The following is an 18,258-nucleotide window of genomic DNA, read 5'->3' on the forward strand; positions in this document are numbered from 1 at the left end:
TGTAAGCTTTCTTAGGCAATCATGTTATGACACACAAACCTACAGTACTGCATTCTAATTTTTTTTGTTTACCTCTGTAATTACTTTTATTTTTTCTATATCCCAAACTCCAAAACTCTAAACTTTCTTCTTCTTAACCTAACGTGTCTCTGCTTTAAACTACAAATGCACATTCTCGCTTCTAGCACCAAAGTTTGGAAGCCTTTTCCAAGGTCTCAGATCAAGTCCTGGGTTTAATTCTAAGTTTAGGCTTCCATGCCCAACGTTCTGAGAGTTCCCTGCATTTTGGAATCCAACAGCCAAGGAACTGAAGCTGCATTCCTGCAGCAACTCAAACTGCATTTCTCACCTCCCTCAGCCTTAATGAACACCCAAAATGTGAATAATTTGCTTTGGGGCAGGCTCAGGGTGGTATTTCAGCAAGTGAGCCCCTCTCCCACCCTCAAAATAAAACTCTGATTTATGCCAACGCTCTCTCTGTCACTCTGGCTCGGGTTAAGTTTTAAATACATTTATTTTCCCTCTCAGTTAGAGCCTTGAAAGCCTCCTAATCACCAGCCAAATAAACCCCAGATCGTTTCAGATGTGTGTGACTAAAGGGCAGCCCTGGCGCCAGCCTTTGTACAAGATTTCCTGCAGCATCAAGGTAATGAAAGAACATTACAAAGTGTACAAGGAGCTGTGTGTAAATGCCAAAAAATGAACTGGAAATGTCAAGAAAGTGCAAAAGCAGCTGCGTGTCCTCTGTGCCAGGATTTGGGAGTGACGTGTCTCACACGGAGACTGACAGATGTTCCAGCAGAGGGGCTGCAAATGGGCAAATCTGAAACAGACCCTGAAAATTTGGGGGGAAAAAAGCAGTTTTGCAAATGGATTTGCCTTTCCTGCCCACAGGTGCTGAGCTCACCTGCCCTGACATCTTCACCTGTCCCAAAAGCTTCACCGGCCCCAAATTCCTCAGCTGTCCCAAAATCTTCACCTGTCCCAAAAGCTTCATTTGTCCAAAAGTCTTCACCTGTCCTGACATCCTTACCAGCCCCAAAACCTTCACCTACCCCAAAACCTTCACCTAACCCAACATCCTCACCTGTCCCAACATCCTCAGCTACCCCAAAACTCTCACCTGCCCTGACATCCTCACCTGCCCCAAATTCCTCACCTGTCCCAACATCCTCCCCTGTCCTGACATCCTCACTTGTCCTAAAACCTTCACCTGTCTCAAAACCTTCACATGTCCCAACATCCTCACATGTCCCAACATCCTCACCTGCTCCAAAAGCTTCACCTCTCCTGACATCCTCACCTTACCTGATATCCTCACCTGTCCCAAAACCTTCACCTGTCCCAAAACCTTCACCTTTCCAAAACCTTCACCCGTCCCAAAAGCTTTACCTTTCCAAAACCTTCACCTGTCCCAAAACCTTTACCTGTCCCAAAAGCTTTACCTGTCCCAAAACCTTTACCTGTCCCAGAACCTTCACCTGTCCCAAAATCCTCCCCAGTGCCCCCAGCCCTGGGAATACCCAGAGCTGCTCTCTGACCTTATGGGGACCAGTGGGACAATCCTGGGCCAAGCTCTGTGCCCACTGCTGACCCCACAGAACCCCTGGTGGCTTCAGCTCCCCCAAAACCCTCCCAGAGCCTCGGGGCAGAGCAGAGAATGAGAGAATTCCACCAGGAACTGGAGGGGGTTTGAAAATAACTTGATTGTCACGAGGAGGAAATGCTGTGAGGCTCCACCATCACCTCAGTGAAGGCTTTTCCCCGGCTGAATGTCTGGGGTAATTGGCCAGCTGGACTCATTACCAACAAGTTCTCAGCCTTAATGATAATTTTAAGAAAAAAAAAAAACAAAAAACCAAAAAAGCCCAAAAACAACAAAAAAAAAACATTTATGGGGAGCTGGGCAGCATTTTAGGTTCAGTAATCAACAGCCGTGTAAGCGGAATTTTAACATGGTTAATTTGTCATTTCCCCAGCAGCACCACGGAACATCATGACCTGACTTCCACTATAAAACAGCTTTTTCCAGATGTCCAAGGGATCCACTGGCCCAGAGTGTTGGAGGGTTTAAACCTTCACACAAAACCCTTCACCCCCACGGCCCCAGGGCAGCAACCACGGGGTGAGTTCAGGACTGGGGCAGGCAGGGGGGGAAAAACAAAAGAAATGGATGAAGAGTATGTAAGAGAAATGCAATAATTCAAATCTCCTGCAGTACTTCAAATCTCGTGGTGCCCACATGGACACTGCTCCCGGAAATCCCAGTGTCAGCCCCACGTTACTGAGAGGAACGAGGGATTTGTCTTCCCAAACCAGCTGTGGGTCTGCTGGTAGATAAAACCAGCACTGAGAGAAAAGAAACAATGGGGAGGATTCCACTGATTGGTGAATGGAAAAGGATATTTGCTTTTACAAATAAACTGCAGGTTTGCTGATAAATTAAATTGGATATTGAATGATGAAAGCAACAATGGGGAAAACCCTAAATTCCATAAGAATTAAAAATTAAAAGGGAGGGTTGTATATTAGAGGGAAATGTTTGGTATCAGGTGTTCTGGGAAGTCTGAACCTCTCAAATACAAAATTGGGATAAAAAGGAGGCTGCATCCTCCAAAAATTTGAGAGACCCCAGGGAAATGCCCCAATGCCTCTCCCTTTATTGAAATAAAGTTCCAGGACTCCTCTGTCTTCTTTTTGGACATAAACCTCAGGTGTTTGTGGATGAATTTTCCTGACATTACCCACCCTTCCCAGCTATTCCAGGGAATTCAGCCTGAATACACTTCTAATGAAAAAAACAAACAAACAAAAAAAACCAAACTCACACTCTGCTGGAAGGAACCAGCAATTTAAATGCTGAAAAAAATATATATTAATTTACACAACGACGAAGCAGAAATATCCAGATGCTGGTAGAGATTCTGCAGCTCAGTTCCCACCTCCCAAGCCCAGCTGCAGCTCCTCCTGGACTCACCCTCGTAGCTGGCCTGGAAGCCTTGGGCACTGACGGCGTAGTCACTGACGAGCCACAGGGACAGCACCAGGCCACTGCTGACGATGGGAGCAGGCAGCTGGAATCCTGTCAGCCTGGAAAAAAACACAGGGAGGTCAGGAAAAACCCACAGCGAGGTCAGGAAAAAACCACAGCACGGTCAGCCCCACCAGGAAAAACCCAGACAAGGTCACAGTCACTGAGAAAAACCCACAGGGAGGTCAGGAAAAACCCACAGAGAGGTCAGGAAAAACCCACAGGGAGGTCAGGAAAAAACCACAGGGAGGTCAGGAAAAACCCACAGCCAGGTCAGGAAAAACCCACAGCCAGGTCAGGAAAAACCCACAGGTAGGTCAGGAAAAACTCACAGGTAGGTCAGGAAAAACCCACAGGTAGGTCAGGAAAAACCCACAGGGAGGTCAGGAAAAACCCAGACAAGGTCACAGTCACTGAGAAAAACCCACAGCAAAGTCACACTCATCACTTCTGACCTGAAAGTCACAAGTCACACTCACCAAGAAAACCCACAGCGAGGTCACACTCACCTGGAAAAACCCACAGTGAGGTCAGCCCCACCAGGAAAAACCCACACAAGGTCACAGTCAGCAAGAAAATCCACTGCAAGGTCACACTCACCACTTCTAACTTGGCAAAAAACCCACACAAGGTCACAGTCAGCAAGAAAAACTCACAGTGAGGTCACACTCATGACTGGGCTACAAAAATCCACACAAGGTCACACTCACTGGGAAAATCCCACAGAAGGTCACACTCACCAAGAAAATCCACAGCAAGGTCACACTCACCACTTCTGATTTGGCAAAAAATCCACAACAAAGTCACACTCACCACTTCTGACCTGAAAAACCCACACCAAGGTCACACTCACTGGGAGAAGCTCACAGTGAGGTCACACTCACTGGAAAAACCCATATACAACATCACACTCACCACTTCTGACTTGGCAAAAAACCCACACAAGGTCACACTCAGCAAGAAAATCCACTGCAAGGTCACACTCATCACTTCTAACTTGGCAAAAAACCCACAGCAAGTCACTTCTGGCCTGGGAAAAATCCCACAGCAAGGTCACACTCACTGGGAGAAGCTCACAGTGAGGTCACACTCAGTGGAAAGAAAACACAGCGAGGTCACACTCACCACTTCTGACCTGAAAAACCCACACAAGGTCACACTCAATGGGAAAACCCCACACAAGATCCCACTCAGTAGGAAAAACCCACACTGAGGTCACACCTATTGGGAAAAACCCACACAAGGTCACACTCAGCAAGAAAATCCACAGCAAGGTCACACTCAGCACTTCTGACTTGGCAAAAAACCCACACAAGGTCTCACTCTCCAGGAAAAACCCACACAAGGTCACACTTACCACTTCTAACTTGGCAAAAAACCCACACAAGGTCACACTCACCACTTCTGACCTGGAAAAATCCCATCCAAGGCCACACTCAGTAGGAAAAAGCCACAGCCCTACAAAAATCCAGGTGTGGGGTTGATCCCATCACGCTCCTGGAGGAGCTCAGAGCTCCAGAACAGCCGGGACAACCTGAGAGCAACAAATCCTGGGCTTTTCCCACCTTCCCACAGGACTGCTCCTGGAATTTTTCATGGTTTTGCAGAGTTTCTCACAGGTTTTCTTCACTGGTTCTGTCCCAAACCCCTCCCTGCTTCACCAACCCAGCCCGGAGCAGACCCCACACCATGGGACAGAGATTTTGGGGTGCTGAGTGAGCCCAGGACTTTGCTCAATAATGCTTAAAATGTTTTGAGAACCTTGGGGGTAAAAATCTGACTGAAGCTTTCTACAAACGGCACTAAACTGAGCCCAAAAAATGGGCAAAAAAAAAAAAAGGATGTTAATAACTAATTAAACCTTCAGTGTGGTGCCTGCAGAGGGTTTGACATGGAAGGTTCTGGAATCCTCCCCAGCCCAGCACCAGGACAAGGTTGGGGGTTTTATGCAGGGAAATGAACCAAAGGATGGTTCCCAGCTGCTCCCCGAGGTAAAAACCCAAACTCCCAGCCAGGAAATTGCTGCAGAGGGTCTGGGAGCTGCAGGAATTCCCAGGGCATGGCCACAAAACAAAACCAAATTACTTAAGAACTGTTAATCCTTTTTCCCTCTTAATGCCCTCGGGCCCCACATTGGGCGCCAAAATCTGTCTTGGTTCAACAAGACAGGAGTCTGTGAAAGAGGGCAAAGCCTCCTGTGCAATGGAGAACGGCAAACCCCCCCTCCCTCTGAATTACCAGGATCTTTAAATTAAAAGGCTCTCAGGCAAAGATATGGGAATGGGAGTAACAATTCTTTACTAGGAGAAAACTAGATAACAATTTAAAAAGGCAAATGCAATTGGTACAAACAAAAACTAGTGATAATGTCCACAAGAGTGAAGAGAAGAAAATAAAATGGGACAAATCCAGCAACTCCCACCTGCTTTTCCCTTATGGACTCACAGCTAAATGACAACTGATTTTATTTTAAAAACCTGTTGATTACTGATTTTCATTAATCCCAGACACAAAGCCCTGGTGCTGAGCAATCCCCAGACCAGCTTGTTCCCCAAAATTACAGTTTTACAACTTATGGATCTCCTTGTGAAAAATGCAGATTTTGGCAAATGTTACAATGAATATTATAGGTGTAATGTTAGAAAGTTGTGCTGTATTAATTCTCTTACAAAGTGTGGTAAATATAGTTTTGGGTTACAACATAATGTTAGAGACTATGTATGTGGGGAAGATTTTTTTTTTTAGGAATGAGATACTCGCTTTGAGGAACACCTAAATCTTCCAAGGAAAAGGAATTTATGTTTTTCTTATCAGAAGAAGCTAATTTCTTCAGGCCTTGCTCAGACTCGAAGACACCATGGAGATTAAAATAAACAGTTGACGTACAACAGACAGAGTTTCTTGTTTTAAACAGAATGTATGCATAACCATGAAAGATATATAAATATGCAACAAGTGTATTGTTTTAAGGGTGGTTCCTTTGTTCACAAATCATGCTTTTCGTGACTCAGTGTCCAAGAACAGTAATTCTTTGCTTTTTATTATCTTATAATTGTCCTAACTCTAAATTTGATTACTCTAATTCTATTATTATTTTTATAACCATTTTATTATTATTAAACTTTTCAAGTTTGAATAGCCAGGTGACTGGTGTTTTTCACACATCCAAAGGGATTCCGGGACAGATTTCCAGTTTAAAGCAATCCCCCAGGGGACTCCTGCCTGCCATTCCTGGGGGATGCAGGAATCCAGGAGCAATCCCCGAGCTGCCCCAAGCCCAGACTTGGACAAAGCACGGGAGCAGCAGGACCTGAAGGAATTTGCTATCATTTGGGATCAAGAGTGCTCAAGGGATCACAAGGGCAGGAGCAGCATGAGATAAACAGGAAAAAATGAGAATTTAAAGCTTCTTACAACACACTCTGAGGTTTATCCCACGTGGAGCAGCCAGACTTTTGGCCAGGAGGGCAAAGGATCAGCTGTGATACAAAGCTCCCTGACCCTTTAAGAAATACCTGGAAATGTTATTTCATTCAGGGCATTTCCTCTCTTTTTACAAAACGAAAAGGCACCCACAGAACAAAACCACATTTGGGGGGCACCATTTAAATTTCTCTGAGCACCCAGACCAAGCAGATCCTCCTCAAAATCATCACCAGCCCCCAGAGACAGCGGGGGAGCTTCCTTCCTCTCTGCCTCTCACTGAGCAAACCTAAATATTATTTCACACACATTTGAGCTCTGAGTGATGAGAGCTGACGGGATCTGCCTGAGAACTTTATTGAAGCAAAATTTCCAGTTGTTGGCACAGCTCACGGAGTTGCCAGCCCATGATTTAGGTTTTAATGTCAGCGCAGCAGCACTGAGCAGCCCTCAGCATAAAATCCATGGTCTGGGCAAGCTGGAAGGACAATTGCTCCTGGTTATTAACAACCAGAGGTTCCAGAAGAAATCAGTTTTTACTCTGCTGAGTGAAGGTGTCATTGTTTTTATTAATTAATCTGGCAGTTTAATAATTAGAGTGGCCTGCTGAAACATCCATGCACTTAAAAAAAATCCAGGAAAATGCCTGGACCAGCTCTAATAAAAGCAGAACCTTCTGATTTCACCACCCCTGATCAGCCCATCCCATCACCCAGGAATCTGCTCATGCTTTTCTCCTGGTCATTGTATCCAATATTAAATATTATGCTGTTTATTCTATCCAATTTATTATAATTTCTCCTGTTTATTAACAATCAGAAGTTCCAGGAGCCAGAAGGATTCAGTTTTTACTGTGCTGAGTGAAGGTGCCATTGTTTTTATTAATTAATCTAGCAGTTTAATAATTAGAGTGGCCTGCTGAAACATCCATGCACTTAAAAAAAAAATAATCCAGGAAATGACCAGCTCTAATAAAAGCAGAACCCACTGATTTCACCTCCCCTGATCAGCCCATCCCATCACCCAGGAATCTGTTCATTCTTTTCTCCTGGTCATTGTATCCAGTATTATATATCCTGTTTATTTTATCCAATTTATTATAATTTCTCCTGTTTATTAACAATCAGAAGTTCCAGGAGCCAGAAGGATTCAGTTTTTACTGTGCTCAGTGAAGTTGCCGTGGTTTTTATTAATTAATCTAGCAGTTCAATTAGAGTGGCCTGCCAAAACATCCATGCACTTAAAAGAAAAATAATCCAGGAAAATGCTGGAGCAGCTTTAGTAAAAGCAGAACCTGCTGATTCCACTTCCCCTGATCCCACCACCCAGGAATTTATTGACCCAGAGTGGATGTGCTCCCTCTGAGCTCTTTTGGCATCGTGGATTCTGCTCACAGCCCCTGTGCTGAGAGGATCCCACTTTGCAGATGTTGCTTTTAATTCAGGGCAGCACGAACACGTCCTTTAGCTGTAAGGAAGGAGCTGCTGTCCCCCAGGAGTCACGGGAATTAAGTGGTACCTGAAACAACACTGCCCTGCAGCTTTTATCCCAGCACAGCTGCGATTCTCTACTAACAGGGCTTTAAAAGTGTCTGTGCACAAGGGCATGAAATTGTCCCTGAGCTTGTTCTCAGCTTTCCACAGAGCCCACGCTGGCTGGGAAAACAATTTCCAGGGGAAACTCTAGGAACTGATAAAGCCCAGCAGCTCTGATCCTCAGAGGTTCCCTCGTGTGTCCCCAGGCAGCAGAGCAGCACCAAAGGCATCAAACCTGTGAAAAACGCCAATCATCACTTGGTTTTTCAAAGTTTCAAAGTTTAATAATAATAAAATGTTATAAAAATAATAATATAATTAGAGTAATCAAAGTTTAGAGTTAGGACAATTACAAGACAATAAAAAGCAAATAATTACAGAGGTCCGGATGCTCTCGGACACTCAGGAAAAGCATCCCTTGTGAACAAAGGAATCACCCTTAAACCAATACACTTGTTGCATATTTATAAATATTTTATGGCTATGCATACATTCTATTCTAAACAAGAAACTCTGTTGTATGTCACCTGTTTCCTTTAATCCCCATGGTGTCTCCGAGTCTGAGCAAGGCCTGAAGAAATTAGTTTCTTCTGATAAGAAGCCATAAATTTCTCTCCTTTGGAAGATTTAGATGTTCCTCAAAGTGAGTATCTCATTCCTATAAAAAACCTCTCTATTTTAACATTATGTTGGAACCTAAAACTAATATGCAACTTAAGAGAATTAATACAGCACAACTTTCTAACATTACACATATAACATTCATTGTAACATTTGCAAAAAGCCACTCATAAAATCTGCATTTTTCACAAGGAGATCCCCTCTGCCCACAGAACATCCCAGGAAGCAAACTCAGGCAGGAAGAAGCAGGAGATGCTGCTTCAATCAGGGAAATATCTGTGTACCACCTCCCACCTCTGCCCCACAGCCCTGGCTGCTCCTGCAGGGAAATCCTGCCCTGGGATGAGCTGCATCTGCTCCTGCTTCTCACTGAAATCACAATAAAAGCCACTTCTCCTCTTAAGCCTCCAGCCAGAGCACACAGATGATTTTGTTTTTCCTTCTCTGATGTCCTTGTTTTGTCCAAGTGAGAGCCCAGGCAGCATCCCCTTGAAGGAACACTCATTTACCATGGCCATGTTCAAAACCTCAGCTCTGCTGTTCCAAACCCCCAGGACAGCCAGCACTGGCAGAAATCCCTGCTTGGTAACTGTTCTCCTGCCTTCCTCCCTAAATCTGCACCCCAGAGAAATGTAAACAACGGGAAGAGCAGACAGAACACGGAATCATTCCCCACCAAACAGCAATTCTGACATTGCTGATCTTTAGGGCAGCAACAACAAAAAACACACGCGCTAACAAGGCAAGAAAGCAGCAAACTCCATTCTGTGTTTTTATGGAGGTGAGGGCAGTGATAACAGCAGGAATAATCATATTCCATTCCTTCTGTACCTCCAGCCAAATGGATTATTGAGTGATTATCCCCTTAACGTGCTCGGAGCCAGCGCTGATTGTGTGAGATCTGCAATGTGTTTTTCATTGGCTTAATTTTGCTCCTGCAGCGAGGAACCAAACGAAACCAGCGCCAGAAATGCCACTTGATAAGCTTGCCCTTGCAAAAAATCAATATATCCAAACAAATCAACACAGAAATCCTCTGCTCTGTTTGCATCCCTCGCGCTCTGCCTCAGGTGTGCCACAGATGCTGCAAATCTTCCTGGTTTGGCTCCCAACTTGAAGCAGGATGGGAAAAATCAGTTTTGGGAGAGCTGGTGGCAGTGAAAAGCTCCTTCCACAGGTGAGAAACACCACCTGGCCGCGAGGCTCAGCCTAGATGGGACAGAATCCCAGAATCCCAGAGTCAGGGAGGCTGGAAAAGCCCTCCAGGACCATCCAAGCTGTGCCCAATCTCCACTTTGTGCCCTGGGATGGGCTCTCCAAACCTCCCTGGGCAATGCCTGACCACCCTTTCCATGGATAAACGTTCCCTAAAATCCAATTTAAACCTCTCCTGGCTCAAGTGGAGGCCGTTCCCTCTCCTCCTGTCCCTGTTCCCTGGAGCAGAGCCCGATCCCCCCGGCTGTCCCCTCCTGGCAGGAGCTGTGCAGAGCCACAAGGTCCCCCCTGAGCCTCCTTTTCTCCAGGCTGAGCCCCCCCAGCTCCAGCAGGAGCTTCCCTGGACACTCTCCAGCCCCTCTGGATCCTCTCAGTGTGGCAGCACTGATGGAAACCTGCCCCGTGCCCCTCTGAAAGAGCTGAGCCCAGCCAGAGCCCCCGGCTGCTCTGCCCAGCACCTCCAGCCACACCTGAACTTTTCTTTTTCTCCCAAACCCCAACAGCCAGCCAGGACCCCCAGGCCTGTTCCAAGCCCCCTCAGCTCCATCTGTTGCACATTTCCTGTGAAAAATGCGGATTTTATGATTGGCTCTTCGCAATATTACAATGAATGTTATATGTGTAATGTTAGAAAGTTGTGCTGTATTAATTCTCTAAGTAGTGTGGTAAAAGTAGTTTTAGGTTACAACATAATGATAAAATCAAGACTATGTATGTGGGGGAAGTTTTTTTAGGATGAGATACTTGCTTTGAGGAACACCTAAATCTTCCAAAGGAGAGAAATTTATGGCTTCTTATCAGAAGAAACTAATTTCTTCAGACCTTGCTCAGACTCAAAGACACCATGGGGATTAAAGGAAACAGTTGACCTACAACAAAGTTTCTTGTTTTAAATAAAATATATGCATAACCATGAAGGATGTATGAATATGCAACAAGTGTATTGGTTTAAGGTTGATTACTTTTTCACAAGGGATTCTTTTCCTGTCTTAGTGTCCAAGAGCATCCGGACATCCGTAATTCTTTGCCTTTTATTACCTTGTAATTGTCCTAACTCTAAACTTCATTACTCTAATTCTATTATTATTTTTAGAACCATTTTATTATTATTAAACTTTTCAAATTTGAAAAACCAAGCGATTGGCGTTTTTCACATTGCCCGTGCCTTGGATGCAGCACGGCCGCGCCGCTCGCGCTGACGCACTTGGGGAGTGCAGGTGCCATAATTAAAGCCCAGCCCATTATTTTTCTGGTAGGATGCCCACCATCAGCTCAGGCTGCAATCAAAACAGTTATTGCAGCTGGCAATCCAGCAGCCTTTAAAGCATAAATGCTGGAGAAGTGTCTCAGAACATCTAATGAAAATGCACTGGATTGTGTCATTTAACCCAGCATTAAATTACACCACCCCATAGCTCGGTGAGCTTTTTCTGCCTGTCATTTCAAGGCACCTGTTGGGGAAAATTTCCCATCAGATGAGGCACCTGTCCTTGCTGTGTGCAGGGTAAATGACAGCAGCCTGGCACCCCTGCACCACCCTGGGATAATGATCCTCTGGAGGCAGGAGTAAGGGAGGGGATGCTGCCTGTGAAAAATGCGGATTTTATGATTGGCTTTTCGCAAATGTCACAATGAATATTATATGTGTAATGTTAGAAAGTTGTGCTGTATTAATTCTCTTAAGTAGTGTGGTAAATGTAGTTTTAGGTTCCAACATAATGTTAAAATAGAGACTGTGTATGTGGGGGAAGCTTTTTTTAGGAATGAGATACTCGCTTTGAAGAACACCTAAATTTTCCAAAGAGAAGGAATTTATGGTTTTCTTATCAGAAAGAAAACCATGGAGATTAAAGGAAACAGTTGACATATAACAGACAGAATTCTTGTTTAGAATAGAATATATGCATAACCATGAAGGATGTATACGAATATGCAACAAGTGTATTGGTTTAAGGGTGATTCCTTTGTTCACAAGGCATGCTTTTCGTGCTTAGTGTGGACTTAGTGTGGACTTCAGTAATTCTTTGCTTTTTATTGTCTTGTAATTGTCCTAACTCTAAACTTTATTACTCTAATCATATTATTATTTTTAGAACCATTTTATTATTATTAAAATTTGAAAAACCAGGTGATTGGTTTTTCTGCCCAGCCCTGGGGGCACAGCTGGAGTGCTTCTCCCGCTCTGGATCCTTGGAAGGAGCTCCTGGGGAGCTGTGGAGCTGAGGAAAGGCTGAGGAGATGCTGAGAGGAGCCCTGAGCCCAGGTGCTGCTGCCTCAGCCTCTCACACATCTCATCCCTCCTCCTTCCTGCAGAACTTCCCCTGCTGCCCGTGGCTGTGGATAAATCCACCCCTGAGCAGCCAGCTCGCTCTCTCCTGGCATTTCCTCAACCTTGGCCAGGGCAGGAATTTCCCCCCTCAGTGGCTCTGTTCGATTTTCCCCGTATTTATGAAAGAGAAACACAATTACAGCGAGATGTCAGCTTTTTTCCAGAGCCCATGGACACGAAGGCTCTCATTAATCATCAATAAAACAAGCAGAGCATGATCTGAGAGCACTCCCAGCTCCCAAATGCTGCAGACACTTAAAAGGCAGCTCTGTCCTCCAGGCACAGCTCGCTGGTGTCACTGAGATAGTTGTCCTTTCATTTGCAGCCCTGCAAGGCTGAAATGATGCTCTGGACCAAAAAAAATCAACTCTCAACCAACTTAAAAGGATCCTGCAGTGACACAAGAACAGCTCCCAGCTGGATTTACCCGAACTGGTGGAGGGATTTGTGCTCAGAAGCTAACTGCTTTTGTTTGGGAGGCAGGCACGGAACGAACACCTGCACAGGAGTGCCCCAAGCACCAGCAGCTCCTTGGATCTGCTCGTATTTCACTCCCATGGCCCATTTCATCCCATCCCACCTGCTGCAGAATTGATTCCAAACCAGCACAACCCACTGGCTGTGCCATTCACTGTTGGAATTTTTCTCTACCACGACAGTAACAAGCAAGGGGTAAAAACCCCCAGGTTTTTCTGCTCCTTAACCTCTCCCAGTGCCATAAACACCAACAATTTTCCCAGGAGTTTTACCTAGCACAGCTCTCAGTCTCAGGAATCAGCTGCACCTCCTTCCCTTGCCCAAGCCAAGCACAATCCATCAAGGCCCAGGAGCCCTTTGCTTACCTCTGACACTGAGAAAGCTTCATTAACCAACACGGGCTCGGGGGACAGTGACAGAGCTCATAAATCCCAGCCTGGATGGATTTCTCCACTTGTTTAAAGCAGGGTTTGGGTCAATTCCCACTAGAAAAGTGTTATTTATAGAGCCCAGAGTCAGCACAGCCAGCTCAGATATATGAGGCCTTCATGGCTCAGACTGGGGACAGGTACTGAGCATCAAATTTCAATAAATTTGATTTTCCATGCAATGCAATGGAGTGGGAAGACGATGGAGTTGGATGTGATTTATTCTTTTTGTCACATCCCTTCCATGCTTGTTTTTCCAAGATTTCCTGGGACTGCAGTGGGATTTTGTCCCCTCTGCCCTGCTCAGGTGAGACCCCACCTGCAGAGCTGCTTCCAGCCCAGGAGCTGGGACTGGGGAAGTTGTCCCTGCCCATGGGATGAGCTTTAATTCCCTCCCCACCCAAACCCTTCCGCAATTCCATGAAATCCAAGTGCGACACCTCTATCCTCAGCCTCGCTGTGACAAACCAAGAGGAAGAAAAAGACAAAATCACAGGAAAGTTCATCAAATCTCAGTCACCCCCTGGCAAATCCGAGCTGACATTCTGAGTAAACAAAGACAAGTTTGGATACAGCCCAAGCACGGCTCAGCAGCTTCAATTCAGAACTTGGCAGATTTGGGTTATTTCTGTCTTTCTTAAAAAAAAAAAAAAAAAAAAAAAGGGAAAAAAGGCAAAAAGAAAAAGTCACCAGGGGTGTGAAATTGAATAAATGGGAAAAATAAGTTCTTGGAACCCCCTGGAAATCACGCAGGGTTTGTTTATTGCTAAACACAGGGCAAGTGGGGAACAAGGAGCAAGTGGAGGAGTTGGGAAGAGCCAGGGCTCCCAGCAGAGCAGGAGTCCAGTGTCCTCCAGCCTGCAGAACAGGCAGAAACGTCTGACACAGCGTGAAAGGCAGGATGGAGGAGCTGCCAGGCCAGCAGCTCTCTGGCATTCCGGGATGATGTCCTCTTACAGCTGGGAAAGCTGATAAGGGATTTGCCCAGGGAGCTGAGCAGCTCTGGGCTCTGGGCAGGATTGATCCCTGCTCCTGGGAGGGATCTGCCCTTGCCCCGCTGCCCAGCCCACGCTGGCACCAAACCCCACGGAGGGCAGTGCCACCACCCTGTTCGCTGACCCCCAGGGACACTGGTTTTGAAGGTTTGGCTCTGGATTAAGTCAAGAGACTTTTAGGACAGCAGGGCCAGACTGGAGCCACCTCCTCATCACAGAGCAAGTGGCACCAACCAAGAGCCAAGCACCAGAAATTCCCCGTGCTCCTCATCCTCCTCACCCAGCCCTGCTCCCTCCCAGAGCAATCTAAAATTGTGAAGCACCAAGCCAGGGCCATGGGCTGGTTCAATTTCTCTCCTTCCACTGCTAAAAAAAAACCAAACCTGATCTCATTCCCCCTGACCCCAAAAAACTCCCCACTGGGGCTGGAATTGGGAACTCCCTACTGGGGCTGGAATTGTCAGGAATTGTCAGGAATTGTCAGGAATTGCTCAGGAACGAAGGCAACTGAGTCTGAACTGAGCGACTCGAGGTGGCTGTGACTGTGTCACTTAAACAACAGGAAAAAAAGATGATAAAAAGACGATGATTAACTTGATCTAGAGCTCCAGAGAACATCTGGTATGGGAATCCAGAGCTTCCCTCTGGCTGCCCTGGCAGGTCTGGGACCCTGGCAGGGGTCAGGAACCCCCCTGGACAGAGCCCCCACAGACACTGGCTGTGATCTCTGTCCATGGAAAAGAGTTTTCAATCTCACAGGATCAATTACCAGCTCTGAGTGTTTGATATCAGTCATAATTAAGTGTGGCACAGTGCAAAAGTCAAATTTAGGATTCTAGATGAGGGGTCCAAAGGGGACAAGATGGAGGAAATTGGGTGTGCCTTGTCCTTTTTCTCCTTCTTCATGCCCTCCATGTCTCACTGTGGTGTTGGCATTTTTCTGTTGGTTCAGGCTGGGGACACACTGTCCAACGGAGGTGACAGATATTGGCACGTTCTTGTAAATCCAGCCCGGGGAGTTTCTGGTATTTAATGTTTGTCACATCCCACTGAGGGCGGAGCCCCACACGCTGCCCTGCAGGACAGAGCTGGGCAGGGCAGCAGAACATGTGAGAGATAAACAGAATAAACAACCTGGAAACCAGCACAGACCAATTATGGTTTCTGCTTTGGCAATGGGGCAGAAAGACAGAGACTTTTACAATCTCAGAATCATCAATAGCTCAGATTCCAACAATCTGGAATTTTGTTCATTTTGCTGTCAGAGGTCCCAGCAGAGTCCCAGGAGCTCCTGCTGCTGCCCCAGCCAGGCCAGGGCACACCCCAGCCATGTCCTGCAGGCACAGGAGGCTTTAAACAATTCCATCACTTTGGGAATGGAGGATGAAGGACACCACGATCCTCCCCAGAATTTCCGTGCACCACTTCATCTTCCCCTCAAAAACCCCTGCCTCACTCACCAACAGCACCAAGGGCTCACAGCTCCATCAAAAGCTGATCCAGGGCAGAGTCTTAATTAAAATCCAGTAGATGCTGCCTAATTACAGGAAATCTTTCCACACTTAATCCACTTCACATAGCTCAATTTAAAGCAAGACTCACAAAATCCCAGGACCTTCAATCTCATCCCATTCCACCCCTGCCATGGGGCACCTTCCACTACCCCACACTGCTCCAAGCTGCCTTTGGACACTTCCAGGGCTGGAGTTTGTCAGGCTTTGTTGGGAGATTGTCCCTATAAAAGTGGCTAATCTGCACTTTGAGGGAGAATAAAAACCATTTTGGGGGAGAAAATATTATTTGAGTAATAATATAATTATAAATATAATATTATAATGAATAGTGCAATAATTATTATTTATAATTATTATTATTAATATTAATATTTTAGTAATAATAATGATTATAGTTTGAGTAACACCTTCAGAGACCCTGCCTGTGTGTCTCACCTCACACCTGGAGGTGTGAGCAGGTCCTTTAACCCCTAAACCAGGACAAAACTGCTCCATCCCCATCCCTGAAGAGGCTGCCAAAATATCCCTGCCAAGCCTCCTCCTGAGCCTACACCATTCCCCACGGTGCCAGGGAAAAAGCTCCCACTCTGATTGAATCAGCTGCTTTTATCACTCCTCCTGATGCACCCTCTGCTAATAAATATGGAAAAACAGAATGGAAATTGCAGAGCTGCAGTTGCATTAACTCCATTACCTCTCCCAGACTTTCAGCTCCAGTTTCATCATGACCCTGCAGGAGTTTAAACACTCAGCACTTCCTCAGAAGAAAGCAGCCACACTGCTGAAGGGTCCTGGAGCTGCTGGGGCAGCTCAAACACGGCTCTTCCCAGAGAGAAAAACACAAACAAAGCGCATTTTATCCTACAAAGCAGAGAACATAAATTTAAGCGGAGTTTTGTCGTGTTTCTTTTCCCATGGAGTTAATAGGAAGTGACAAAAGGCTTCGCTGAGAGGGAGAAGGAGGTGGGGCTCGGATGTTTGCTAAAGGTGACAAAGGATTTAGCTGGCCCTCTGCTTTATTTATCCTTCTCCTTAGCAAAAAGAACTGTTCCACCTTGGCCACATGAGGCAGTGACAAAGGAATATGTCCCTGGACCAGAGGTGACAACACAAACCCCTCACACAAGCTCTGTGCGTTCCTAGCCGACAAATGCTGTTTTTCCAGGAATTTCTTGACCAGGACAAAACTCCAGGATTTTTTCTTCACCAGGACTGAACCCCAGGATGTCGTTTCACCCCAAATTTGCATCTCTGCAAGCCACAGGAACACCGGGGGAGCTCTCTGCTCCCTTCGTCCCTTCCTCTCCCTCCTCCCTTTTGCTGTTTTTAATATCAAAAGCTTTGTGCTCTTGATTGGTAATTAAGTACAAGTCACCCGGGCTGCTTTTTCAAAGAGTAATTAAAAGGTTATCAAGAGAAACATGGAAGGTGCAGGTAATTCCTGCTGCAGCTGTAATTAGGGCCAGCGCAGAGATAACTCTGCTCTTATCACAAGGATCGCATCGCTTCCCAGTTCAAAGCAAATACTTCAACTTTCAGTCAATTAAATACGGCCCAGGATGCGCTCCTGAATTGCTCACGCAGCAGATTGATGGCAATCCTTCTCCTCACTCTTCAGCCACTTGTCAGGGAAGAAGGATGAGGATCTGGAAGCGACTTGAGGAGACGCTGCGAGATGTGGGACGTGAGCTGCAAGGGAAGCAGGGCCCGGTGCCAGCAGCAGGATTTGTGTGCTTTGCACAGAACCCCGCTGCAGGAACGACTGCAAACGTTTCCCCAGAGCCTGCACACTCTGCAGGCACGGGAATTCCTGCAAAACCCTCCTCAGAAGGGGCAGGTTCCTCCCAGATGCGTCAATAAATTGGAATTTGTTCTTCCTCCCAGCGATGCCCGTGGAAACGCGACGAGGCTGTGGGAGTTGTCTTCCTCTGGATGCACAGCCTCAAACAAACGTTTTCTCAAGCAAATAAACTCAGCATCACTGAAATGTTTTGTTTGAACAGGGAAGAGGCCAGAGAAGGACACAATTCCCTGCCCACAACAGGTGGGAAGGGAAGCCCAAGGGTTGGAAGAGCCTGAGAAACCCCAGCATTGCTCAGCACATTTACAAGTGAGGAGTCTCTGCTGGTACAGACATCTAATTTTCTGTCCCCTGGGCTTTTATGAACATCTCTGGAAGGAAAAAAAAATAAAATCTGATTTTCGAAGTTGACCACTTCCATTTGGAGTGTAAATTCAGCAGGTCTCACTGGGAAAACAGAATTAGGGAGCTACAACGACTGACTCACAGGGAGACTGTAAATGTGTTTTCCCTGGATCTGAGTCCGAGCCTGAAGCTTCCAATCAAGGAATTTGCAAGTGATTTAAGATTCTCACGTGAAAAGGGTCCTGCAAATTACTGGCAGATGAAAAAGCTGGGGGAAGCCACGTGGTTCTGTCCTTGCCCTCTCTGGGGATGTCATGGAACAAGAGTCTGACACAGAGGAGCAGAGTCTCTCCCACATCCCACAGCAATCTCAGAGCCATAAATATCCCCAAGAATTCAAACTGTAGTCAGGTCTGTGCGGAGTTTCTGAGCCCAGCACAGTGGGAACCAGGAAGGGAACCTGATTGGAGCGACCTCGGAACAATGACACAATCACGAGGCACAACGGGAGCTGGGCAAAGACTGTTCTGGAAAATCTGCAGGG

The 18,258-nt window shown here is 46.2% G+C and overlaps 1 protein-coding gene across 4 annotated transcripts in view; it reads right to left on the bottom strand.

Annotated features, from left to right (window-relative positions):
- Nucleotides 1–18,258, bottom strand: part of CSMD2 (CUB and Sushi multiple domains 2) — a 289,568-nt gene that overhangs the window by 240,772 nt on the left and 30,538 nt on the right. For all 4 annotated transcript variants that reach the window (XM_085559781.1, XM_085559782.1, XM_077788452.2 and 1 more), the window contains one exon: nt 2,978–3,090. In XM_085559781.1, coding sequence (XP_085415907.1) covers nt 2,978–3,090 — 113 coding nt within the window. The remainder of the gene's footprint in view (nt 1–2,977; nt 3,091–18,258) is intronic.

Source organism: Lonchura striata, chromosome 23 (assembly GCF_050655825.1).
Source record: "Lonchura striata isolate lonStrDom1 chromosome 23, ASM5065582v1, whole genome shotgun sequence".
Taxonomy (NCBI): domain Eukaryota; kingdom Metazoa; phylum Chordata; class Aves; order Passeriformes; family Estrildidae; genus Lonchura; species Lonchura striata.